Source organism: Colletotrichum tamarilloi (genome assembly GCF_030869305.1).
Source record: "Colletotrichum tamarilloi strain Tom-12 chromosome Unknown Scaffold_40.1, whole genome shotgun sequence".
Classification (NCBI taxonomy): Eukaryota; Fungi; Ascomycota; class Sordariomycetes; order Glomerellales; family Glomerellaceae; genus Colletotrichum; species Colletotrichum tamarilloi.
The window spans coordinates 193,291-219,331 of NW_026849423.1; the positions used below are offsets into that span (position 1 = coordinate 193,291).

Below are 26,041 nucleotides of genomic sequence, written 5' to 3' on the forward strand. Positions count from 1 at the left end.
ATTTGAGACAAAAGCAGTGTTCATGAAGTATATCGAGAACATTTTTCTAGCTCCTCAGAAATTCGATAGAATAAAGCCGCAATCTACTCGACTTACAGTGAAGCACTCTGAACATAAGATTAGGTCGTTTGGGTGGACTAATTTTGCAGACAGAAACTCTGAAAAACAGAGACAACCAGCAATAAAATCAGATTCCAAAAGAAGAGGTCAATACCACAACGGCCCATTTACTTTTGAGACATAGCAGTTGGTGGCATTCCAGGGCACATTTTCGGCCCAGAAGCAAGGAACCTCAGGGTTTCTGTCAACCTGGTAGATGACGAGCAGCTCGCAGCCAGAGTGCGATAGCCAACCACTTGATGCCCCTAACGCATCACTTACAGCAGAAATTCAGCGAGCCAACGTCATTTTGCAGTGATGGAGGGGTATTCGAGCAGTGGAGTGCTTCCGCTGAAGTGTGATTGGGAACACCTGGAGGTCCACAGGTGTCCCTCCTGATCCGGGTTGCTTCGGGCCGAGACTAGCCCGCTGTCTAGGGCTGCCACTTACCGGTGCCAGCTGGCTGAGCTGGTAAGGGAGGTGCGAGACGGAGCTTGTGGTCATCCAATGCCCCTCGAAATTTTTAGCGTGACAGGGGTCGTTCATTGTCCCTCTCTGAGCTTCACAGTTGAGTCACAACCGTTTGCGCACAATTTCCAATTCTCCATTCAGTCCACGCCCGAAGCTAGACCAACGGCCATTGATCGGTACATCCACATTGTGCAGCGACTGAAGACAACCAGATTGCCATTTCGGAATATCTTGCGACTTCAGTAACTCCCATCGATCAATCCCGAAAAGTCTTTGCGACGACTCACTCCCACCCCTCCCAATATCGGGCCTTGATTTCGGCGACAGCACCCACCACCGAAAATGGCTACCGTGAAGCCCAGCACGGGGGACCTCGAACGGTACCTCAAAACCCTGAAGGGTAAGCCGTTGGAAGCGTCAATTGACAGTCTCATCTCGTACGTATCTTGCCGGCCGTTTGATCCTTTTCTACCCCTGCCTCGGCCGCGCTAATCCTTGAATCCGCCAGTCTCCTGAAAAGACGACAGATCCAGGGCTCCGAGCTCTGCGCTGTCGCGACCGCACATATTCTCCTTCAGGTTGTGGCCAAGTCGAAATGGAACGACGTCGACTCGTTGCTGGAGAAGGTGCAGCAGATCGGATTGCGCCTCATCGCCGCACAGCCCAAGGAATTGGTCGTTGGCAACATCGTTAGACGCGTGTTGAGCCTGATCCGAGACGAGGCTGCCGAGGACCGAAATGAAGACTTTAGTGAGACTGCCACAGAAGTTGGAGGAACCCCGACGACAGCAGTGCCAGACCCCTCCAAGCTGGAGCACCAATGGCCCCCCTCTACATATACCAAGCAGGATGCCGGTTCAGACTACATCACGAGCGGCCCAAGACCCGTTCGCCCCGGCTTCCTCACGTCCGCGAGCTCTTTCCACGTCTCAAAGTCTCTCTTTTCCCTTCTCGAGGCGTCACCCCCAGTGGACACTGCTGGCATCATGGCCGGATCGCCGTTTGGCAAGGACTCTGGCGCTTCAACACCCCTTCGTGGACAGTCGACTAGGGTGCACGCTCTGAGATCAGAAGTCTGCGAGGGTATCGAGGAGCTCAAGGACGAGATCGGCCAGGTGGACGACCAGATTGCAGGAGCTGCGGATGTTCAGATTCACCCCGGAGACTATGTGTTGGTGCACCAGCCTTCAGCCACGGTCCAGAAGTTCATCCTACGCGCTGCAACAAGAAGAAAGTTCACCCTGTTCATCGCTGCCGGAACGGCTGCCTGCTCCGGTGGGGAGCCGCCATATGCATCTTTCAGGAAGAAGCTTGCAGCAGCGGGCATCAGTGCGATCAACATCCTCAACAGCGGTCTGATGGCCTACATGCCCCGGATTAACAAGGTGATTCTGGGAGCAAGAGCCGTCCTGGCCAACGGCGGCATCCTGACAGATGCAGGCGCTGGTGTGATTGCACGCGCAGCCAAGGAGCAGGGCAACCCGGTGATTATCCTCAGCGGTGTCTACAAGCTCTGCCCAGAGAGCTACTTTGACGAAGAGAGCCTCGTAGAATGGGGAAGCTCTATGGGCCATGTCAGCTTCGCAGACGGAGCCATGGTCAACGGTGTCGACGTTCGCAGCGCAGTTAGTGAATTTGTGCCTCCCGAACTGCTCGACACCTACATTACCAATCTGTAAGTCCATGATCCCGAACATGACGGCGTTGAGCCACAACTGACATGCTACACAGTGGCGCACACTCGCGGAACCATCTGTCCACTATCATCGCGGATCACTACAAGCCAGAGGATGTTGATTTCCATCTCTGGAGCACGGAGGCTGACCGATGAGTGCTGCCTCTGAAGTATGTCTCTATGGGAAACCGTGGCACGTTTAACGTTGCAGGGGACGCGACAGCGGCGTCCGCGGCCGTGGGGATGATTCGTGGCCCGAAGACGAAAGCGAACTTTCAGCCCTGGCCCAGCTATTGAATGATGATACCAGGCGCATGCATAGCCTGGGTTCCGTACAAGTATACTAATTCGCGGTTCAATCCTGGGCCCCTTCTCTCTCTAGGGCTAGGGTGAGTTGGTTCGGCAGCACGGCGTTCAGTTTGGAGGGGTAACACAAGCTCGAGAGGTCGCGGCAGCGTTTCCAACGGCATGGTAGAGAGACCCACTGGATTGCAGGCTTATGTGGCTTGATGTGGAGGGATTACACTGATGGCGTATTGCTGCCTCCGAAGAGGCCGCGTCAGCGCGTTGCAGCACAGAGAGGCTTCTCGAAGAAAAGTGACTGCGGGCTGCTCTTATCCAGGGTTCAATTTAGCGGTGGCTTTTTATTTCATTGGGGGAGGGGAAACCTTGAACAATCGGGGATTGCGAACAAACGCGTGCCCCTCGCAACTTTTGGCTGCGCCGTGGACCGCAGGGGTCGCCCTCAAACAAGGTTGATGCTTATCTTCACCTGGCGTGGGCTCGGCCGCACCGCTTGGGCTCCCGAGGGGTGTGGGGTTTGACCCCCGACACTCTCTATTGAGTGACGAACTGTGGTTCACCGTTCGAGGGGTGGGAATTAGACGTCGTAAGGCTACGCGAACGAGGGGACAAACTGGTCAGAGAGGTTCGCTAGTGGGAAAGCATGGCCATTTGTTCTTGCAAGGTTGAGAATTGGAGAAATGTGATGTAGGGGAGGAGAGGAGGATTGAGTCAAACGGTCAACGGAAGGCCCAACCTTAGCCCAGCCAAGCTACAACAACCAGCTAGCTAATAAGCTCATCAAAGTGCCTTGTATTCCCACACTTTCTTCATCCGCCATGTGCCGTAGCGCCGTTTTCCACAGTCTTGGGTTTACTCATCTTGGCCTCTTTTCCATCTCACCTCTCGTCGCAAACTACCTACCTTACTCTCTTGTGTTTGACCCACCAGTTTAGTGAACAATTTGATAATCTCATCATCGTCGCGAATCAAATATCTTCCAGTCTCGACAACTCTGCTTCCAGCCTCACAACATACCATCCCACGCCGAGCACAGGTCACCACCGCGAATGGCGGCCATGCGAGACCCCGAACTCGACGATGTGCCTCCTCCGCCGTACTCCGAGACAGACATCTACTCAAACTCTGGCCGGCCGTCAAATCCGCCCTCAAGCTCACCACACATCTCGTCTCATCATGGCGCCGACGACACTGCCTCGCGCGGCTCTTCGCACGCCTCATCGCACAGCGAAGTTATCTACACCCCGCCATTGACACCCCGCACCGGCGGCCCAGGCAGCAGCGGCGGCGGCGGTTTTCACCATCATAGCTCGAATGCGAGCCTCGACCTCTCCAGCCGCTCTCTCGCGGCAACTGGAGGAGGATCTCACCAGTCTCAATCTCTTTCGGGTTCAGTGTCGGCATCAACAACAGCGTACTCTGAGTTTACAGCGTCCTACTTCGAATCTAGGCCGCCGCCCGCGGCACTCGCCTCGTTATCCAGGGACCAGCTTCTCGTTCACGCACTGACCGTCAACCCGACCTCGACACCGGACGACGTACCCTACTCCCCGGCCTGGGCCCTCCGCGACGTCACGCAGCAGGACTGGGCAACGTTTCTCAATTGCCTGATCCCGCACCACGCTGCGGCACGGAACGAGGCCGTCATCGTCCGTAAGCTGCAGGCCGAGGAGGAGGCCCTTGCTGTCGCCGCCGCTGCCAGGTCGAATGGAAGAGGTACAGGGCAGAGCAACAGCGGCGGTAGCGCTCATGCTTCGGCGCAACTAGATCAGATTCGCGCGGACAGGGAGACCGACCCCGGGGCGGCGGCCGTTGCTTCGGGTACAAGGAGAGAGGAAGCAGAAGATGTGGTCGCGCAGTGGAACGAGGGGTTCTTCCGACCCAGGGGCATGCTCATCACGCTGGTACCTGAGGTAGTGGAGGACGATCTGCACATGCCGGGCGCGTGGGACCGGTCCTTTGACAGAAACGCTGAGAATCCTGCTATCGGAGGCGGCAACCGTGACCTTGGTCTCGGTGATGGGAGTGGCAGTGGCGGTCCCACGCCCGTACCTTTCCCAGTGCATCCTGGTCAAGGGCCCGCGATGCAAACCCAGCAGCAACCTCAGTCTGGCTCCAACGAATCACGAAATAGCTGGAGCTTTGGCGGTATCACTGTCTCCACGGATGGTATCAACATTGGCGACCGCATTGTCGCAGGCAGCAACGGTATTCGAGTAGGGAACCTTATTGCGGACGAGAACGGCATCAGATTTGGAAGCACTACCACGCCGCGCGCGCAAGCGCATTATGCCGGCCCCGGGTGGGCTCCTCCTCCGCCGCTTGCACCTCCGGGTCCGCCACCGGCGCCCATGTTTGGCGGGCCCGACCAAGTTCCAGGAACCTTTTTCCCGACGGGGCCGCCTCACCCTCAGCCACCGATCATTCCACATCCGAACCCGCAGCATCCCTTTTACCAAGGCAGCGGCCCAGAACAACAACACGCTCGCCATGAGAGCGGAGATGGCGGGAGAGACGGAGTAGCAGGCCGCGGTCGACCTCCCGGCCGGTACCCCTCAGACCAGCGCTCCATCTCATCCTCCTCCGCCTCTTCTTCATCTTCAGCATCCTCTGCATCCTCCGTCGGCTCACTGCCAGACTACGAAGATCTCTACCCTTCACAGCTTCCCATCTACAAACAGCGTATCACCACTTGGCTATCACACCCAGAACAGCCCGTCACGAAAGACGATATTGCGCAGCTGCGCGAGGACATACGTTCCGCCGGGTCCATAGGGGCGACGCAACCCTCGCAGCAGCCAGAGACAGGACCAGAAGGTGCAGCTACTGCTGCGTCGAAAAAGGCAGAGGAGAAAGCCCTCAGAGCGGAAATTAGAAGCATCACGCAGGACTGGCGCAAACTCAAGCGCCAGCAGCGGGCAACGCGCAAGGAAAAGCGGAAGGAACGCCGCGCGAGGAGGAAAGAGGAGAAGAGGGAGCGGAGGGAGGAGAGGAGGGAAAGCAGGAGGGAGAATAGGGGGGCAAGGCGGGAGCAGAGAGAGGCGCATAGGGAAGCGCGGAGGGGCGGCGGTCGTGGTGGGCTAGGAGGAGATCCTAATCACCATGATCACCAACGTCGGCATCAGCTAGAGCACCAACGGCACCAGCAGCAACAGCACCAGCAACAGCACCAGCACCAGGCGCAACAGAGACAACACCAGGAGCAGCAGAGACGACACCAAGAACAGCAAAGACAACATCAAGAGCAGCAGCGTCGACATAGCCAACAGCAGCAACAACACCAACAGCATCAACAACAGCAGCATCATCAACAAAATTCACAACACCAACAGCATCAGCAACACCAGCAACATCACGGTCCCGGACCGGCGCCGTGGGGCGGGCCGACAGTGTTTGTCCCGCCGATTGGTGTTCATGTTCCCCGGCCCCCCGTGGTACACGGCACTCCTCCGATCCCCAACTTCCCCAATAACACCTCTCCTGTGCCGAATGTTTGGGGCATGCCGTGGGGACCTCCAGGGCCGGGTAGAGGTTCCATGCCGGGTGGTTTCCCAGGTAGTGGTCCTCCTGGTCCTCCTGGTCCTCCTGGTCCTGGTCACTGGGGAGGGTTGCCCGGGGCATGGCCATTCACAGCAGTACCGCCAGCGCCAGCAGCAGGGAACAGAAGCCCCAGCATCGGCGGCGGCGCTGGCATGACCTCTGCCCCATCCACGCCGACGCCGCCCTCGTCCCAGGCGCTTTTCAAGGCGGTGGAGGACATGGAGAAGGACATCGCCAGAAGGGTGGAGGAGCTAGACAAGGCGAGGACCGAGATGCGGGATAACAATCCTGGAAGAGGACGCTGCGGCGGCGGTCGAGGCTGGGGCCGTGGCCGTGGCGGGGGATGCGGCGGAAGAGGCGGCGATGACAATACGCAGCGCCTAGAGGAGGAGATTGACGAGTTGTCGAGGAATATCGAAAAACTCAAGGTCGAGGCGGACGCTGAGTTTGCGCGGGAGTTGGCGGCGGAGGATCAGAAGTCTGGGGTGTGGTAGATAGACCACACACCACCATCTCATAATTATTTACCTACCTTATGAATACGGTATCGGGCATGTGTATAGTCTGTAGAAATAACCAGGAAACTTTTCTTTCCATTATACCGCCACCAATGGCCTCGTCTACTGTCTTTTTTTTGGGTACCTTGCTTTGATGCGCCATAACCCAGTCATGAACATGATCGTATAAAGCTTTTGAACTCCGCTGCGTAGGTCAAGCTCGTACAGACAGTCATTCTCGTCCCAACATTGAGCTCTACATTTCCTTCCGTCTGTCCTTCTGATGGCATGAGAGATTGCAACGAAAATTTCGGAACCACATGGCGGTAACAGTTCGAAGAGCTGCATCATCAGCCTGTCAAGTGCCATCTGCCTTATGCTTTTCCCGCCCACGCCGCGAACAGACGTTTACGCTGTCCCCGAAGGTGAGGAAAGGAGCAAATCTCTTGCCCGCGCGCGGTTTATCACAGCCCCATCACATAGCCATCAGAGCGAGAATCTGGCCAACTGTGCCCCCAGGGAGCTCCACCTTTAGTTCTTACTCTCATTCTTCTCAACAAGCTCCCCAACACCCAACCCGCGACCGACCTTGACCTTGCGCTTCTTATCAGCGGCGGGCGCATTCGGATCGCGCCCGACGTCGCCCACGGCCTCACCCTCGTCTGCGGCTTCACCTGTAGCGGCTTCCTCCTCCTCGCGGTCGCGCTCGTCCTGGATCTGCTCGCGGATGTAGCTCAGGTCGAGCTTCATGCAGTAGGCGTCCTCGCCGTCGGCGTAGTATTTGCTCTCCGTCTTTTCGTTCTTGAAGCCGAGGGTGTCGCGGTAGAGGTGGATGGCGGCCTGGTTGGAGACGCGGACGTGGAGGGAGACGTACTGGGCGCCGAAGGTCTCGACCATGGCGAGTTCTGTGGTAGTGTCAGTCAGTCCGTCCTTTGGTCAATAGCAATGCCGTAGACGGAGCGTCCGCGTAGGAACAGAGGTGTAAACGTACGACTTTGGCGCATCAGCTTCTCGGCGATACCTAGGCGGCGGTGGGTGCGCATGACGCTGAGACTGGTGATGTGGCCGTGGGCGACGCCGTCGGTGGGCTCCTCCTCCATCTTGGCCAGGACGTAGCCGACGATCTTGGGGTAGTCGTAGGGGGTGCGCTTGGGGCGGGAGACGTCGACGGCGACATAGCTGAGCTGGGGCCACGAGAGGGCGTGGTAGAGGTAGTACTTTAGGAAGTAGTTCTCGGGCAGGTTCTCGAGGTTGGCGTGCTGTATGAGGGGGAGGTCGGCGGGCTTGAGGAGGCGGATATCCATGGTGGGCGAGGTTGTGTCTGAGTCGTGGGGGTTGTGAATGGAACGGACGGGTTCGAAATGACGACGTTGGCCGGCTTTGCGTAGAGTAGCGCAAGGCTGAAGAGACGCAGGGTGCGGTGGTGGGTTGATTCGGCGATGGGAGACGCTGAGGAGGGGAATTGTGGTGTAGACTTTTGGAAAGACCCTGGTCGTTGGACCATGAGGTGGCTGCAAGAACCCCACCACCGCCGCACAAGGCTCCGAGCGTCGCTGAAAACTGCCCCGCCAGATGCTCAGCTAAGATACACGAGCTTATTGCAGCTCGAACTGTACTTTTCCGTATTCACAACCGTTGACAGGGCAGGCTCTTCATGTTTCGAGCCTTGAGTTGAACCTTGACATGATCCATTGTCGGATGACTAAGGCTGGTTACCCTCTGTGAAAGTTGCGTTTCTGTAATTTTCCTCAAACTTCAATTCAAGTTGTTTAGGATGGTTCGTGCCATCAATGTGTCTGAACTCCGACCGACTTATGAAATGGGTACTGCTCGCACAGAGATGAGATTGCATCCGCAACGTTCTACTCTCGGTGCGGTTCTCTATTGCTGTCAATTGACTAAAGCACTACTGAAGCACTCGCTCAGAAGACATCCGAATCTACCACATGCGGACCGCCTTTCAGTTTAGTTACATCTCAAGCTTCTCACCATCGTCTAGACCGTCATTTCCTATTCTCAAGACTGGAAGAAGATACTTTAATCACATAATCTATTAAAATATTCTCAAACATACAGAATATCATCTGGGAAGAGATTACTCTTTCATTACTGAAATATTTGAATACGAGCCTCAGGTAAGTGATTGAGGCTTGTGCATGCTTACGGATACCAGGTAGTACTTCTATGCTCAGCTGGAGTACTCTCAGCTCTGCGGTGATAGCAGACTTCGCTTTCATTCCATTCTCATAGCGCTTCTGCATTCCCAAAAATGCACAAGTACACATCATCAGTACAACACGAAGCCCACCAAGAAAGAACCCTCCTGGTCCTCAGACTAACGCTAATCCACGATGATCCACGACCACCAAAAATCGTGGCCCCCTGGGCGGCGTCGAGCCCACGGCCCGGGATTGGCGCGGGAGAATGACGTGGGGGCGTGCCAGGTGTGGGATGCCCACCGACCGCGGGGCACAACAGATGGAAACTCCAGCGCATAGCTCTGCGATAGCGGGGTAGCTTTCACCCAGAAACACCGACTGGAGTTCCCCCATCCATCCGCGTCCCACGACATCTAGACCTGACAAGTTCAGATCCCGCCCAATGGAACGTGCCGGCGGGAACTGCTTCGTCGCTCAACAAGTTTCTGATGGGTCACGAGAGCTGCTAGCATTACTCATTCGGGACAATCGAACCCTGCCCAGATACCTTAGGTAGGGTTTCTGGTCCCTGAGTAAGGTAAGGTAAGGTAAGGTATCCGTACTCCGTAGTCTATGTAGCTTATAAGAACCATCTCTGGGCTCCCGTCCTCTTCTCGTCGTGAACTTTGCCGACCTTGCCTCAGTCTCTCGTCTTCCCTTCCTTGATACCACAACTATCCCCTGCCCTCTTTCTCTACTTTCAACCGCAACCTACTTCGTATTCACAAGGAGCCAGCAACTGGTTAAAGCTCCATCGCAATGTCTCGTTCTCTCGATGGCAAGCTCGGAATCGTGACCGGCGCCTCTCGAGGTAAGGCTTTCAATAAGTATAAGCTCACAACATTATCTAACGCAGATTCACCGTCCAGGCATCGGCGTTGCCATCGCCGAGCACCTCGCCGCCAAAGGCTGCAACCTCATCCTGGGCTACACCTCCCCCTCTTCCCAATCCCCAGCCGAACAACTCGCAACAGACCTGAGCACAAAACACAACATCCAGACCCTCGCGGTTCAAGCCGACATGGGCACGCCCGAAGGACCCCAATCCCTCGTCGCAACCGCAAAAGCCCACTTCGAAAGGCTCAACACCAGCAAGAAATTCCAAATCGACATCCTCATCAACAACGCAGGCGTCGCCCAAAACAACCTCCTCCCCGCCATAACAGTCTCCCAATTCGACGTCTCCTACCGCGTAAACGTCCTCGGCCCTTTGCTCCTAACCCAAGCCGTCCAACCTTACCTGCCCCAAGACCGCTCCGGCCGCATCGTAAACATGTCCTCCGTCAGCTCCTCCGCCGGCTTCCCCGAACAGAGCGTCTACGGCGGCACAAAGGCCGCCCTCGAGGCCATGACGCGCACCTGGGCCCGCGAGCTCAGCGAGAACGCCACCGTCAACGCAATCAACCCGGGCCCCGTGCTCACCGAGATGTACGCGGGCAACACGCCCGAGTTCAAGCGCTTCATCAAGGGCTTCATCGAGCACGCGCCGCTGATGAAGGCCAGGCAGGGGATCGACTCGGACGAGCTGGTCAAGGCGGCTGAGGAGGAGGGCGGGAGGCCGGCGTACGTTGGGGAGATTGCGGGTATTGTGGGCATGCTTGTCTCCGCGGACTCTGCGTGGTGCACGGGACAGGTTGTTTGTGCTAACGGCGGTATGTTTTTCGGGTTGCAGTAGAAGAAGCAGTTTACATAGATGGGACTTCTTACGTTGAATTATGAGGCCGTAAATTTGCGGAGTTTGCTGTGTTAGTTACGAGGTAGACTTAGAATCCAATTCCCCATGTTCCGTTTAGTTAGAATCATCCCCATTTTCGGCCCTTGAGCGATGAATTCTCTTGTCAAAAATACGAAAGTCAATTCATAAGTATTCATCTAACCACGTGTTGCTGGGTAAGAGTTCATCTTTAAAAGTTGAGGGTCGAAACTTATGGGTGTAAACCACTAGCCAAAAAATCCGCTGAGTCAAACTACACAATTTTGCCCCGCCACCATTTCAAAGCACCCCTCCATCAACTCTCAACGTCAATTACCAAGACTCACCGTGACTTACAACCCGAAGAGGCACTCTCAGGCGTTGCATCCCAAAAGAATCCAAGTTTCACCTATTCATCTTTCATAGAAGTCATCGCCCACCATGTCTCTAGACCCCTTTGACGACGTCCTCACCCTCGAAGATCAATTCTTCTCGGAGGGCTTCCGCCAAGGCACCGAAGACGGCATCCAAGCAGGCAAAATCGAGGGCCGCTCCGTCGGCCTCGCAAAGGGCTACGAGAAATTCTACGAGAGCGGCAGGATACACGCCCGCGCCGTCATATGGGCCAATAGACTGTCCCTCCCCCAGAAGAATAACAGCACTACCACCAAAAAGCCGTCCAGTTCTTCAGCGGCTGCCTCAGCCTCGGTTTCAGGCTCGGCCGAGCAAGCCCAACTATCGACAGAGCCGCCATCAGAGTCACAAAACAAGACCTGCTCCCTACCGCCGCTGCCGCCCAACGCGAGACTGGAAAAGAACGTCACGACGGCGTTTGCGCTGGTCGAGCCGGACACGCTCTCCAAGGAGAACAGCGACGACGCCGTCAACGACTTTGACGACAGGTTGAAGAGGGCGCAGGGCAAAGTCAAGATTATCGAGCGCATGACGGGTGAAGTGGTTTCTGCGCCGGAGGCTCCTGCTGCTGCTGGCGATATAAAGGTCCCGGAGACCAAGGAGATTTGAGGGAGTTTTTCTTTTCTTTTCTTGTTGTTTCTTGTCTTATCAAGGAAGACAGCATATGGGGCGGTTTTTGTCGATGGCCGTTTGAGATTTTGAAAACGGCTACATCATGAGAAACGGGGGTGAGGTACCCAACGAACGAATAGAGTAGCACGCAGACCTGCAGAGGTCGATTCTTGGAGACGTGAACGTGAAGAAAAGAAAAACGTTTCAATGGAATCTAGTGCCCTTCATATTTACAATTGTCCCTCCTCTCTCCACACTGTACAGCGAGCCCCGCGGTTTCCAAATTGCTCAAGCAAAAGTCCGGCAAGGGTAGCTGTTCACTCAAGGTTAGCAAAGTTCCTCGTCGTCACCAAACCACACGACGCCCCCCTCTCCCCGAGTAAAAAGAAAAAGAGAGCAGAACGAAATCAAAACTCACCCTTCACCGTAGGTCTGCTCCTCGTTGACCTTGTACTTGTGCACATCCCACTTCCCACTCTTCAAACTCTCACCACTCGGCGTCGGCGGCAACCCATTCGTAAACAGCGCTTCCTTGCTCGCCTCGACGGCGCCCTGCGCGGCGTTCTTCTCGAGGTAAGCCGCGATGCCCGTCGTCTTTCCTTCTTCCTTGGCCGCGACGAGCGCCTTCTCGCCCGCCTCGCCGATGAGCTCGACGCGCGGGTTGGCGGCGGACCCGACGGCCAGCAGGCCGACGACGTCGGCCTGGCTGACGACGCTGATGGCCGGGTAGTTGCGGCGGGCGTCGCGCTTCCAGTACGGGTTGTCGGCGATGTCGCCCGCGGGGACGGTGACGGGGTCGTCGTAGGCCAGGGGGTCGTTGGCGCCCGGTGCCGGGTTGCGGAAGGTCGGGTTCAAGGGCACGCCGGAGGAGCGGTTGGGATCGATGGCCAGGGAGCGGCGGATGCGTTCCCAGATGCCTGTGGACTGGAGGGTGTGCTTCTGTAGGAGAAGGAAGAAGACAAGGTTAGCTACTGTTTGCTCAATTGAGGTCGTTCAATGGTTCGTCGGAGGGGTGGTGGAAATATGGTGGTGGCCGTGATGATTCGTGATGGTGTTTGGATTTCCCTGCTTTTTCGCAGGATCAATTGAGGTTCGTACCTGGGAGATCTCCACGAGACCGCCTGCCGCAGCCTTCGCAATTGCCTTGGAGGCCATCTTTGGCGACGTCTGTAGACGGTGGAGGGGAGATTTGGGGTTGGTGGGTTTCGATTGGCAAACGGTTCGATGACCAGCTTGAGGTTGGTTGTGAGGTTCGGGGGACGGGAGAGAGTGCTCCAGTTTCTGGCAAGGAACCGGAGGGCCGAGGTTTTGCCGGTCGAAGCAATAGCCGTGCTTGAATTTGCAACCCAGCACCACCAGCTCTCGGACCAAAGTATCCACTTCACCACTTCCCCTTGTAAAGCTACATCGCTGGAATTTCCGGGGGGTTCATCGCATCGAATCGGCCGTGGGTCAAGATGGCACGCAATTTCGCAACGCACCGCAGAGCTGTGCATCTCGAATACGCCGACGAGGAATGGAAAAAGGCAATGCACACGCCCAACGCCAGACAATCAATTCCCAGCTACTATACGGATACAAGAAAACCCTGCCTTGCGCTGTTCAGGCCCTCCAATTGCAAACGCATTTTCCGTCACGAAATTATACTTACACTGCAGCAATATGACATAATTACTCGTCCTTCTTCTCATCCTTCTTATCGGCCTCATCGGCAGCATCCTCCTTTTTCTCCTCATCAGCCTTGACCTCTCCATTGGCCGCCTCCTCTTCCTCCTTGGCATCGGCGGCAGGGGCCTCAGTCGCGGCCTCCTCGGCACCGTCGACATCGCCGCCCTCAATCAGCGCCGTGACGACGTCAACGGTGCCCGCGGGGCTACCGGGCTCAGCGATGAGGACCTTGCCGGCCTTGTCGACGACGAAGACGCCGCGCTGGGTGCTCTTGGGCGGCTTCTTCAGGCCAATGGCAGCAATCAAGGTCGCCTTGGGGTCGCAGAGCAGCGGGTAAGGCAGCTTCTGCTTCTCCTTGAAGGTGGTGTTGGCTTTGGGCGAGTCCATAGACAGGCCATAGATGGCGAAACCCGTCTTGGTGAGGGGCTCGTACGAGTCTCTGAAGAGGCAGGCTTGCTTGGTGCCTGGATATCAAAAGCTTGTTAGCATGGTTGGTCGGGCAAGAGGTAGGTATTACCAAGCATCTATCGGTGCAGGGACACACTCACATCCGGGAGTCGAGGCTTTCGGGTAGGTGAAGAGGACGACGCCGGCCTTGCTCTTGTCGACGAGCTCCTTTAGGGTCGTCTTCTCGCCATCGTTGGTCTCAATGTCGCCGCCGAAGCCGTCGAGGTCGATTGTCTCACCCTTAACCGCCTTGACCTTCTTGTCAGAGCCATTGGCGGCGGCGGGCTTCTCGACGGGCTTCTCGGCAACCTTTTCAACAGGCTTTTCGGCGGGCTTCTCGGCTTTGCCCTTGACGGCGCCCTTGACCTTCTCGGCCGCCTTGGCTACCTTGGACGAGGCCTTCTTGGGCGCCGGAGCCGGAGCAGGCTCGGGGGCCTTGCGCTTGCGAAGCTCGACAGGCATGGTGGTATATAGACTCAGCTGGGATATATGCTGTGTATGGTGGGTACAGGTATCCGTATGGAGGTATACAATGGGAAGATCGCAGAGAGTGTGCGACTTGAATAGCGGCGATGCGCTGGTGATGCGATCCAGATGCGATGGGAAAAGAATGCGAAATTGCAAGAGATGGGAGGGGGTTACGGGAATCGAGGGAAGTTGAGAGGTAAACAGGAGGTCGAAGAGGACGTCCTCGAGATGAGCCAATCACAGACGGCCATGGCCAGAGCTTCAGCCGGGACCAGGGGGCTGATGCGATGCAGATGTCCTGCCGTGTTGCGCTGCTGCATTTTGGCGGTGCGGTGCGGTGCGTCGCGGGTGCTGGTGCGGGCGCCCCCAGTCTGTCCCTGTTCAGTGTCTCTTCCCTTCCCACTCACGTCCAGCCTCCCCTCCTCTTTCTGTTTTTCCTTTCTGTCTGGCTCAGCCTAATTATTAAGCTCGGGTCGCCGTGAGCAGCGGTATTATTAGCCGTTGCTGTTTCTGGGGGGTGGTGGTGGTGCCGTGTCAACGTTGTATGGTTGCTCTGCCTTGAAGAGTGCTGGCTCGGAATCTGCGTGTCTGGGTTCCCCCAAACGAGAGCAAGCAAGCATGGTCAGCACTCAGTATGGAGCAAGAAAGAGGTGCAGGTCCATCAGTTCGTGCCTTTCGTGCTCTCGGCTGTTTCCCTGCCGCCCGACCTCTCTTAACCTCCCATCTGCCATTTCCCTCATTCTCAACAGTGAAGAACGTCTTCGCACCCCTGTCCATCGCCCAGTAAGCTTTTCGACCATTGCCCGTGCGTTCCTCGACCCCGAGCTGGCGGTCTTAGTGAAGCTAGCCTCCAAGGGAGCGCACGTTCTGGTGCCCGTCCGGCGTCGGGCTTGCTGTGGGGGGAAACACCAGATGGCTGGGCCTAAAAGCCGATGTCACCGATGTGAGATTAAGTACGCTGTCTCACCTGCCGAGCAACCAGCCGTCATTGACACTTCTGTCTCTTACACACCGTGCTTTGCGTTCATCCTCTTAATCTCTTTGCTACATCTTGCTCCGGTGGCAGTCAGTGGTTCGAGATGCCATCACCGACCTGATGAGGATACAGGTCCAACAATACCTCCTCCAAGATGTGTGAGGCAGGCGGAAGCAGATCCTGGCGTAGGACGCCTTGTGCAGGCGCCTTCCAACACGCATATGCACCTTCTCATATGCCAACATCTTTCTAACTGCAACCTGCAATTCTTATTCGTTGGTTCTGGATTTTCACTCAACTCCGTCTCAAGTGAGGCAACGATCTCTCGAAATCTCATCTGCCCTCCGCTCTGCTAAAGACACCTTACTCTCGTCAGCGAGCACACCCATTCCCTCGTCTTTTTGCAGCCAAACTAGCCTTCTTACTTCATTCCTCAGAGCCCATCCGCCTTTAGTTGCTGTCCCTGAGAAACCACGTCTGTCTGGCTGCAAGTACCGGCCATGTGGCTCATCAACGTCGATACCCTTCAGCTGGAGGAGTTCATCGAGCCAGATTTTCCTTATGCTATCCTCTCTCATACCTGGGCTAGAGAAGAAGTGTCCTTCCAGGAACTCAAAAACCAAAGAGACGACAATGTATGGAGAAAGTCCGGTTACCACAAGATTTACAACACATGCCGAGTGGCCAAATCCCTCGACTTGGGTTACGTATGGGTCGACACTTGCTGCATCGACAAAGCATCCAGCGCTGAGCTATCCGAGGCTATCAACTCAATGTTCCGCTGGTACAACCGGTCATGGATCTGTTTCGCCTACCTCTCAGATGTGAATGACCTGGCTGGCTCGGCCACATTACTCGAAAACTTGAGGGCTTCTCGGTGGTTCACCCGGGGTTGGACTCTTCAAGAGCTGATTGCGCCAAAGGTTGTTACTTTTTACAATGCGTCCTGGCAGCTACTTGGTTCAAAGGATACTTTGTCCCCCTTCTTATCGTCCATCACAGGCATCGACGAGGCCATCCTTATTGGCAAGGCTCCTCTACTCAAGGTCCCCGTTGCAACTCGCATGTCTTGGGCCTCAAAACGCCAGACTACTCGAACCGAAGACTCTGCATATTGCCTACTAGGTATTTTCAATATCAACATGCCTTTGCTGTACGGCGAAGGCGAGAAAGCCTTTGCACGGCTGCAGTCTGAGATTCTGCAAGAGACAAACGACCTGTCTCTACTTGCGTGGACCTCATCGGCCACGGATCCAGAACGACAAGAAGAATACAGCGGGCTGCTTGCAAAGTCACCGTCTAATTTTATTGCATGCTCAAATTTGGAGCTGATCGACGACAAAAGGCTATCCGAAGACTTGGAAGTTGACGTGACCAGGACGAAGTTCTCAATCAATACCGTGCTCTCGTACTTGGATGGTCTCGGACGCAATTCCGGCGCTCGGGATGAAGCAGGATACTTGCTGCCGCTACATTACAGCTTTCTGGATCCAGATTTACCTAAGCCGACATCTTCAAGAATCTACGAAGACGGCAATTTCGTTCCGATCGGCGTCCTGATTGCCAAAACACCCTCCGGTTTTGTACGTCATAAGCCCTGGAGTTTAATCGCAGAATTTTCCTACATAGAAGGTCGTTCAGCACCAAGCCTGCCAGGGATACAGGTATTGAAATCGTGGCTCTACGATGAGAAAGCCAAACCTCTTAAGCTAGTACGTCATTTGACTTCCGAAGCGGCCTTGGAAATGCAGAGTACCAGGTTGAAGAACGCAATATTCGTTTCTGTCGATATCCAGCTCCTGAATGATGGTCCATTCGAGACTCTCCATGCACAACCTAATGCGCTCTGGGATCGCCTGAATCGAGTATTTCTCGATAAAGTCAAGCAGGGAGCAGTTTGCAACAGAACGGAAGCTCGTTTTCTGCACTTCTCTCTTCGTTCGGGCGAAAAAGTCCTCCTCATTTGCGCCATCACCGAGGGCCTCAAATTTAGACCCCGCCAATGCTGGGCAGCTTTGCTGAACTATGAAGAAGATGAAATGGGTAGATGGATGATCGACCAACTTGGCGAGTGGGATGAAACATCAGCTTCGTACAACACTGCCCGACGTATGTTGGTTTTGATCTTAGGGCGAGGCGGATACAAGACTTACCCTTCTCGGCCGGCATTACAACTATGCCCAATAGAGTACTTTGCGACAAGCACGAATCCGGCTTCGCGCACCATTCGGCTGTCTGACGGTACGGAGGAAGAGGTCACAGTCAGCATCGTTCCTCATGACGCAGCCGAAGGCGCCTGCGAGGTCATTGTTTCGTTCAAGAAGGAACCTCAACTATCTCCCGGGAACAGCTCAGATGCCGTTGTCGATTAACAAGATATCTCGGTTAAGCGTGATCCGCCCACCACGACCCGCGGCGAATCTACCATAAACTCCACCCGGGCCTGGGACTTCAACAATAACACGAAGGCAAGATGGCCGAGCGGTCTAAGGCGCTAGCTTCAGGTGCTAGTCAAGTAATTGGCGTGGGTTCGAATCCCACTCTTGTCATGTGAAGCTATCACGCGATTAACCTTTTGGAGTATTTGGGGAAACCTTGGTGTTGAACTTGGATAATTTCCACGATCATCTTCAGCCAATCCTCCCTTTTTCACTCCTTTTTTGGCAGACGCTACAAAAAATCTAGTTGATTTCACGTGTGGGTCCACTCTTATTCCGTTGCTATTGTGAACGCCGCTTTTCTCCGACATATTCGCATCCTTGCAACATCACACTAGATCGATAGAAAAGGTTCGTCTACTTGAAGCTCAATTCAAATGGCGTAGAGTTTTAGTCGAACTACGTATGTCTGTCTCGTCGTGTTTTGTCTTCATAACCTCTCTTTACATGCCTTTGACTTAGGTAAGATAGTTTGGGAGAACAACAACGGCACGTTGTTGTAAGTCAAGCATCGATTAGCCGAGACATCAATTATCAGTCTCTCAACAACGAAAGAGCGTTCACGTTAGAAAACGTGACCATTCTTGGGACTACAGATATCTCGCTTGCCCTGCCAAAGTTCCGTCATTACAAAACTTGTCCCTGAACACAACTGAACGAAACCTAGTCCAACAAGCCCTCCAGCGCAAAGCCAACCTCATATGCCTATAATCACTTCGTTATCCTGGATACATGCATAACCCCACCGGTCCCCAATCCTCTAACCACAATCAGCCCATCCACATCTCATCCATGATCCCACTCACCTCACTTACACACACCCCTTCTCACCCTCGCGAAACCTCAAACCTCACCGCATCCCAAAACACACAATAACATACGTCCTCCGGTCGGGCGATGCTCATAACATGAAGAAGGGAAACCTGACACCAAAGGTAAGGGGGTCAGGAAAAAGACGAAACTTTCCCCCAAATGATGAGAACCTCCTGAACTGACAACACCCCCCTTTCCCCATAGACCATCACGGCCCCTCTAGCCGCCTTCACGATGGCCTGTATCCTCTTCGCGTAAGTCTTACACTTGGGGCCATCTGTCTCAAGGTTCACATGACGATACGTCTTCTTCGGATGTCTGCTGTTCAGAAGGATCGTGAGGTGAAAGCTAATATCGAACCAGATACACCCGCTCATCAATCCGCTCGGCGCGTGATCAGGCCGTACGTCTACCCATATTCCCCCCCCCCCCCCCCCCCCACCCCCCCCCCACCCCCCCTCTCCGGCAGAACAGCCAACCGCTTGCAGAGACCCCCCCCCCCCCACCCCCCTCCACCCCCCCCCCACCCCCTCCCCCCCCCCCCCCCTTTGGAAAATGCTATACAGCAGTGGGAACTTCGGGATGAAGAAACTGACGTTTGTGCAGAGACATCCCCACGGCCCGAGCCATGGACCCGGCAACGGTAGCCCGTCTTGAGGTTCCCAATGCATTGGATCTTGTGAGCGTGGCGCCAAAACCACGCTGTGCTGAACGAACGCAGCGCGGCAAGTTCACCGGATAGACGCAGAGAAAGGCCACATCTCCCACAGCATCGATCACTGCCCCTCTGTATCAGGAGTTGCAGACCAAAAAGCTAGTTCAATGGCAAGGAGGAAAGCAGTAGGGCTTTCGCGGGTTAATTTTCGTTATTCTTTTTTGGAGTTTGTTTCACGGTTTTCTAATGTAGTTATACCCCCTCCCTTCTCTGCCCACGTTTCTGTCTCTGGCAACTGCGGACTGCTCAGTACCAAAAGAGAGTGAAGACACAAACATGGCTTCAGTGTGTTTTCGTATCAAACTCCTTGTATACTCCGCGCCAAACAAGTGTAATGCTACAAAAGTGAGCCGCCCTACTTCCCGTCGGTAGGAATAAACAATGCCATGCTCCCCCCGCTTCTCAACTATGAACTACCATAGGTGTCCGAAATCGGTTGTGAACTAGGAAAGAAAACCATCCTTCGCATGTGATGAAGATGAGGGAGGGATAGGTCGAAGGTGCCGTCTCTCAAGTAAAGAAAGGGGAAGTATTGCTTGGTTTCCGTGACCTGAATCGAGTTTGTCTATACCTGACGACCAAAGTTAAGGGTATCTGGAAAATCCCATCCCCATTTCCTAATCTCAACATCTTCTCTTTTCCCCTCGAGACTGCTAAAACGCACATATTGCCTTGACAAGTTTCTCTCTCTCCACTTCTGTCTTCTTCGAAATGAGACCGCTCTCTCTGGCTTCTGCCCTACCAGATCATGGCTCGGCAGGTGTACCCCTTCCTAATTTCCTCTTGCCCTCGCTCCTCGCATGATTCAAATGTTTCATCGCAAACTCATACGTCAGCATCGTCACTGTCGCGGCCGGCACCGCTCGCATCATGTTAGTGCCCATGCCAGCGTAGAAGGCCCTCCAGCCCTCCTCTTTGAGGATCGTCCGGAAGGTGCTGACCACGCCGCGATACTTTGGTGATAACGGCTGCTGCGGTTTGCCGTCCTCGGATAAAGGGACTTTGATTCCCAGACCCTGTAGATACTCGGCTCCTCCCACGGGCTTTCTCTGTGTCTGCAGTCTCGTGCGGATCACCTCGTGAGGGTATGTGGCACTGCTCGCCATGATCTTCGATAATATCGAAGCACCCAGCACTCCCATCCATTGCGACTCTTGAGAATCGCCCTGAGTCGGCTCTCCCATACCCTGGCCAGTGAACCTCGTTTTCAGATACTCATATGCTGGGAACTGCACTGCCACGTGCGTAAGTCCCAGCAAGGCGGGTGTGAGACCAGAGTAGAAGGAAAGGACGCCCTCGGAAGTGTACATCTTGCGTGCCGCATCGATTGTTGACCGGTAGTGCCATGAGCTGTGATTTGTCGGTCTGGAAGTTGGTGTGTTGCCCGATCTCGGGAACTGCGAATGATACTTGCCCGGGTCATGGGCAACGCTTTGCGACATCAAGCGAGTCTTGATTACCCAAATGGGATTCGTGACGACAGTGCTACTGGCACCAGCGATGATGGATGACCAAAAGTTGATCAACACCGTGTTGTCTGTATCTCGAGTCAGCTAACATGACTCCCACAACGCCCCAATAACAGAGACTTCCACTTACCATGACGGTGTTTCAACCAGTCCTTGCTCTTGTTGTAGACGGTAAACCATACAGCCCAGGTGGGCAAATAACCCAGTACTATCGGGCCGAGTCCCCTATACATGCCGCGTATTCCCTCGTCCTTCCAAATCACACGGGCGGTGCCAAGCAGTCCATTGTAAAGCTTCGGGCCATGTCCGACATGTCTTCCCTTCTCAACCGGGTTGAAGCCACCCTGGGCCTGCAATTTGGTCTTGATAACGTCGAGCGGGCACGTAACAACGCCCGAGGTAAATCCTCCCACAGCACCGGACAGGGCGTTGAACTGGGCGTCGGAGGCGCCAGCTGCCCACCGCTCAAAGGCAGTAATCGTCTCGTTGGTGGGCATGACAGCAACGGCCTCTTCAATAGCAGCTATCGCTGCGCGGGCAGGAGCTGTGGCTGGGTACGCTCTCGAGCTGCTGTAGTTGGGATATGTCGAGGTCGGGTAAGGCCCATATTCTTCGTCGTTGGGGTGCGGTGCGCCTCGTTCAGCGTCGGGTTGTTCGTCGTGAGACATCCCCTCTCACTGTTGAGGATGATCGGGATTCAGAAGTGCGGAGGTTAGGCGCAAGCTGGGTACGGTATCAGCAAGGAAAAGGCGGCGATGTCCCGCTATGTGTGCTGGTTCTCGGAGAACTGGATGCGAAGAAAAGTGCGGGTAGACTAGAGCCGGTTCTCTCGGTGTATTCGTCGTGATTTGTTCGACGTTCGTGCTGCTTCTTTGGTGTCTTTTCTCTTTGGCCGTCTCTCCGTTTGTGTCTGTCGTGTACGTCTCAGTCTGGTAGCTGGATAGATGCTGGACCTTCCCAAGTGTCCCGGTATGCGGGGAACGCTCCCACGCCGCCGTGACACTGAACGACTAGCGGTTATCGCAGCCCATTGGCCTTGCGGGGGAACAGTTGTCTAGGGCAGGTATTCGAGAACGGTTCTGGCGAGAAGGAGGCTCCCAAGCACACGGGATCGGGAAGTGAGGGGTGAGAAAGGAGGCGGACGGCGGAGAAGGGGAGCAGGACGAGAGGTGGTGGTGGTGGTGGTGGTAGTCGGTACGGTACGCAGTAAGAGCGCAGTCGGGGGAGTTGGAGATTGGATATTGCGAAAAAGCGCCGAGGTGGAGCGGGACGGAGCACGAGAGCAAAATGATGCGAGCTATCGGCTGTCTTTTTGGCAGGAGGTCCCCACGCTCAGGGTACTCTTACAGGTGGAGGCAGGCGCAATCTAGTGGGCTGGGAGGGAGGAAGGAGCAGTTGGAGCGCTGGATAAGATGTGCCGGAGCAGGTCCACGGGTGAAATGGGCTGCTGAAGGAAGGGACCTGTGCGATGACGCGCCCGTTGCTTTTCTGCCGTTAAGCAAAGAGTACCACTACGAATAAACCACCGAGGAAAACGGGAAGCTTCCCTCGGGTGCTGGCTCAAACCCCGGGAGCTGCCGATATTCCCAATTCTTGTTTACAGCCCTGGATGATCAGCAACAGAAGATGACGCAGTGTCGTTTGTCTCACGTTAATGACTGGCAGCTATGTAGTCTGGTGAGATGTATATTTCGCTCCAAACAGTTGCCAATGTCCTTGTGAGAAGAGCTGCGATTAAAAAGACAAGAGACGCCAAGTGTCCAAAAGACATCCCAGACGACGTCCAAAGTCTCTGAATCGCAATCCCAAAAAGCCCAGAATGAAAAGTTTCAAGCTTCCAGACCATCGAAGGGGAGCTCCACCTCCGCCGGTTCCCTGCGGCTTTGCCCAGCACCACAAAATGCAATTCCCAATCATTCGCAGCAGGGTCTGCAGTGCTATCGTGGGCGGGCATCCCGTTGGTAGCTCCAATTACCTCATCGGGCCTGGGATCCAATCACGAAATCTGCACCTCTGCCTCTGGGTGGTCCGTGCTGCCGGGTCTTCTCATCAGCCACATTGTAGTCATGAGCCACACCTAACGTGGCGCGTGCCGGAATCTGAAGGATGATCACATGACCTGTCCGTCCCGAATCGTTGCGCATCTCCGGGATGCTCCACGAATTTCCCATAGAGTCCCAACCTCAGGCGATCCGCAAAACCGTACTTCGCGGCATTATATCGAAACCTCTCCTCTCCGCGCCCACCACGCACCACATAGCCGCCACAATGACTTCGCTCATTTCCAAGCAGCTCGCCGACGGCATTCTTGCCCGCCCCTTCCTGAAGAGCATCTTCGTCCCCTTCTCCAACTGGTACGCCAACGCTGCCGGCCACCGCAAGCTCGGCTTGAGGTAAGCAACTCTTCGACAACCCGACCACAACAATTGCCACCGAGGCTCCGGAAGACAACACAGAAACTAATTGCCAATTTTTCCTTCGACTGCAGATTCGACGACCTCATCGAGGAGGAGACCGATATCGTCCAGAAGGCCCTGAAGCGCCTCTCCCCCAAGGAGTCCTACGACCGCGTCTACCGCATCCGCCGCGCCGTCCAGCTCTCCTACCAGCACAAGCTCCTGCCCAAGAATGAGTGGACCAAGCCCGAGGAGGTGCGCATCCCGAACGATTGAATCGAAGAGACACATGAGGACTGACCCTCGACTATAGGACTACCCCTACCTCGGACCCATCATCCAGCAGATCCAGGCTGAGGAGGCCGAGAGGCTGGCCTTTGAGACCATGGAGGTCCAGAAGAAGCACCACTAAACTACATCTTCCTGGTGGGGGATCACGTTTGGACTGAAACGAGGCGGAGAGAGCGAGCCGCGCGCACGATGCTGTAAAGTATGACGAAGGGGAACCGCCTGGCCGGGCGCGCGACAGAAATTTAGACCAGGGGGGCGAGCGAGTTTAGAGAGAACCAAGGCCAGGCGGTTCGTGTACCTTATGTATAGACCTTTGGAGGGGGTTGCTTTCTCGTCAATTGGAACTCCCTGCTACACTTACAGGTTCCGCTGCGCTCGAATAGCACCAATTGATGACACTTTTTTTTCGCCTTGGAATATCAATGTTCTCACGGTTGCCCCCCCCCCCCCTGGCCCGGGTTCGCGGAAGCTAGCTGACATTGTACGCACTCTCACTGGTCGCAACCCACAGACCCACTGCAGTGCATCAACATCATGAGTAACGACTTTCTTTGACGGCTTACTGCGTTGAAGGTCGTTGAATACACTGATGCTGTCGCTGCCGAATTTCCTCAAAACTGTCGCTACATGGGAACCCGCATCTCAATCTTTTTATAGGCTAGGTTCATTGCACTATTTATCATGTCAATTGATCGCAATCACTTTTTCGCATACGGATACATCATCTGCGAGATTCGGTTGGCGGTGCCTTGTTACCAATGAGGCTGCAAAGATGTGGTCGACAATCGGAATCGACATTACATCAGCACCTGACAAGATACAATCGAATCTCGGGGCGTACTTCTTGAGTCAGTGAACTCATAGTGATCATGTATCGAGAAAACCTTACTATTGGACTGCGCTGGCGACCCACAGGTAAAGACCATCATTAAAAGGAGATGGTGTAGCACTGCCCGTCAGTGCAGCTATTGACGAATTGAGGTGCAATCATGGTGGGCTTCTTGGCTACGTAACGCCTTCCACAAAGTATTCAGTTCTCGATTTGAATTCTTGGTAGATCAGGTGGAGCACCAAGCTTTCGTTCCTGCGAATATTTAATAGTAAAGGTGACTACAAACAGATATGCATACGCCCGCAAGACGGATTAGTGAAAGATGATCTCACGTCGCCAGTTAGCTACAATTCTTTACATTCCCCTCTGTTATACGAGCAACTATCTTAGGAGAAGGGCTGACGTGTAACTCTTCTCACTCATGCCTAGAAAGACTGCACAAAAGTAGTAAAATTCCCGAATTCACGGTTCCATGCTCACTTGCAGCAGATTCGTAATTCTGCCAGTATTGGATATCTTAAGAGACGATCCGAGGATGCAAAGGCAATTCAAGATATGGTCAACATCACTTCGCATCAAAACAATCTTCACTCCAGACGACCAAAGGCGAGACTCCGTAACTTGCCGCTCATTGCTAGAGCAAAGTGACAATAGCCAGTGAGCTCATTCCCCTAAGACCTGTTACGGATCTAGTATAAATCGGTTGTTACGTGAACCCTCATAAGCTAGGTATGAAGGAAAGCATTGGCACTCCGAGGCTGTCCAATGGCCTCCAAAGAGCCATAAGTGTATAGCCACGCTCCCAGTGCGAAGCGCCCCTTTCCAGGTATCTTCAACTCTACCGCCGCTGGACTTTAACAAAAGTAGCACTCCATTCACAGACAACGGGAGAAAACCAGACACCAGCGAGTCCAGTAATGGCAATTTGCGGGCGGTCTCCATCTTGTTGTTCGTCATAAGCTGATAGTACAGCTAGAAACGACAATACACAGGGCCATTGCCGCATGCAAGAACACCATCAAGATGAAGAGGCTTATGGAGCTGACTACACCATCTTCCAAGCAAGTGGACATGGTTTCCCGCGTGTTCTCGACTGCACCAAGCTGCATGCAAAGGACACCTCGAGATTCCTTCCAGGCCGAACAGTAAAGCTGCACCAAAGCCCCCCTTCGAATAAAAATAGAATTATATAGAAAGGAAGGAGGGGGAACACTAAACTCATAATTCACGCCCAATCCAGACCCAAACAGCGCGCCCTTCAGTCAACCCAGAAACTCTGACCTCATTGGAGCATTTGTTTTCATGAACCACTCGACCACTTCGCACACAGCTTGACCCGACCCGCCGACCTACACGGACGCTGATGTGCGGGTGACAGGAGCGACGTTGGGGGTGGTATATATACCCTTGGATGCCTAATGAAAGGTAAGGCGAGGTAAGTCCGTCACCTAGATGACCACCTGAGAGGGAACGAGGGACCTCGTTCATGGGAAGGAAAGGTCCGGGTGAGGGGCTACTACAATTGAGCGCCAAACGGTGTTCGGATTTGATTCGTAGATTGCTCCGTCAAAGTCGAGAACCCTGTATTACTTTTAGGAAAGAATAGTGACATGATGAAAAGTGTCTTCCCGTCTACAAGGCAAGATAAGCGCCCCTCCGTCCCCTTCCCCCGGTCCCACCCTCCGCCCAGTAACACGAGAAGAGAACAGGGACGACGGCTATCGCAAGACTTTTCACGCATCAGTCAAGGCCTTGGCCTGACGATTACTCCTGCTTGCCCTAAGCCATGACACGGCGCGCTGATCTGAGAGCGAGAGTGAGAGTGAGATAAGCTAGGACACAGGTGCGTAGTTATCGTATAGACGGAGAGGCTAGGCCAACCGCAGCCCTGTGTTCAACAAGGTTCTGAATGATACACAGTCGACTGAACTCAGTATATGGCCCTGGCCAGCCGCCATCAAACCATAGACCAAGGGAACGAGTTCACAGCACGACAGACGATAGAGAGTACTCCGTAGTTTCGGGA

General features: G+C 54.7%; 10 protein-coding genes across 10 annotated transcripts; 6 read left to right on the plus strand and 4 right to left on the minus strand.

Annotated features, from left to right (window-relative positions):
* Positions 1-912: 912 nt before the first annotated feature.
* CTAM01_09748 (initiation factor 2 subunit family protein) lies at positions 913-2,401 on the plus strand (the record flags this gene model as incomplete). The annotated part of the gene is made up of 3 exons (XM_060525764.1): positions 913-1,007; positions 1,079-2,245; positions 2,302-2,401. 3 exons carry the CDS (start codon positions 913-915, stop codon positions 2,399-2,401), a joined length of 1,362 nt encoding a protein of 453 aa, XP_060379640.1.
* Positions 2,402-3,597: 1,196 nt separating this feature from the next.
* CTAM01_09749 (uncharacterized protein) lies at positions 3,598-6,582 on the plus strand (the record flags this gene model as incomplete). The annotated part of the gene is made up of 1 exon (XM_060525765.1): positions 3,598-6,582. The coding sequence occupies one exon, from the start codon at positions 3,598-3,600 to the stop codon at positions 6,580-6,582; it is 2,985 nt and encodes a 994-aa protein (XP_060379641.1).
* Positions 6,583-7,116: 534 nt separating this feature from the next.
* Positions 7,117-8,144, minus strand: CTAM01_09750 (acetyltransferase; the record flags this gene model as incomplete). Its single annotated transcript, XM_060525766.1, has 2 exons — positions 7,117-7,490; positions 7,577-8,144. Coding segments are annotated over 2 exons (942 nt in total), but the record flags the coding sequence as incomplete, so codon positions are not given.
* A 1,398-nt stretch (positions 8,145-9,542) lies between these two features.
* On the plus strand, positions 9,543-11,499 carry CTAM01_09751 (short-chain dehydrogenase; the record flags this gene model as incomplete). The annotated part of the gene is made up of 3 exons (XM_060525767.1): positions 9,543-9,594; positions 9,653-10,435; positions 10,928-11,499. 3 exons carry the CDS (start codon positions 9,543-9,545, stop codon positions 11,497-11,499), a joined length of 1,407 nt encoding a protein of 468 aa, XP_060379643.1.
* Positions 11,500-11,916: 417 nt separating this feature from the next.
* Positions 11,917-12,657, minus strand: CTAM01_09752 (NADH-ubiquinone oxidoreductase 21.3 kDa subunit; the record flags this gene model as incomplete). Its single annotated transcript, XM_060525768.1, has 2 exons — positions 11,917-12,441; positions 12,601-12,657. 2 exons carry the CDS (start codon positions 12,655-12,657, stop codon positions 11,917-11,919), a joined length of 582 nt encoding a protein of 193 aa, XP_060379644.1.
* A 516-nt stretch (positions 12,658-13,173) lies between these two features.
* CTAM01_09753 (AhpC/TSA family protein) lies at positions 13,174-14,079 on the minus strand (the record flags this gene model as incomplete). The annotated part of the gene is made up of 2 exons (XM_060525769.1): positions 13,174-13,634; positions 13,719-14,079. The coding sequence occupies 2 exons, from the start codon at positions 14,077-14,079 to the stop codon at positions 13,174-13,176; spliced, it is 822 nt and encodes a 273-aa protein (XP_060379645.1).
* A 1,482-nt stretch (positions 14,080-15,561) lies between these two features.
* Positions 15,562-17,433, plus strand: CTAM01_09754 (uncharacterized protein; the record flags this gene model as incomplete). Its single annotated transcript, XM_060525770.1, has 2 exons — positions 15,562-17,170; positions 17,249-17,433. 2 exons carry the CDS (start codon positions 15,562-15,564, stop codon positions 17,431-17,433), a joined length of 1,794 nt encoding a protein of 597 aa, XP_060379646.1.
* Positions 17,434-18,407: 974 nt separating this feature from the next.
* On the plus strand, positions 18,408-19,054 carry CTAM01_09755 (uncharacterized protein; the record flags this gene model as incomplete). The annotated part of the gene is made up of 3 exons (XM_060525771.1): positions 18,408-18,434; positions 18,517-18,566; positions 18,919-19,054. 3 exons carry the CDS (start codon positions 18,408-18,410, stop codon positions 19,052-19,054), a joined length of 213 nt encoding a protein of 70 aa, XP_060379647.1.
* Positions 19,055-19,773: 719 nt separating this feature from the next.
* Positions 19,774-21,164, minus strand: CTAM01_09756 (uncharacterized protein; the record flags this gene model as incomplete). Its single annotated transcript, XM_060525772.1, has 2 exons — positions 19,774-20,564; positions 20,627-21,164. The coding sequence occupies 2 exons, from the start codon at positions 21,162-21,164 to the stop codon at positions 19,774-19,776; spliced, it is 1,329 nt and encodes a 442-aa protein (XP_060379648.1).
* A 1,600-nt stretch (positions 21,165-22,764) lies between these two features.
* CTAM01_09757 (ubiquinol-cytochrome C reductase complex 14kD subunit) lies at positions 22,765-23,304 on the plus strand (the record flags this gene model as incomplete). Its single annotated transcript, XM_060525773.1, has 3 exons — positions 22,765-22,889; positions 22,985-23,147; positions 23,206-23,304. 3 exons carry the CDS (start codon positions 22,765-22,767, stop codon positions 23,302-23,304), a joined length of 387 nt encoding a protein of 128 aa, XP_060379649.1.
* Between the last annotated feature and the right edge of the window lie 2,737 nt (positions 23,305-26,041).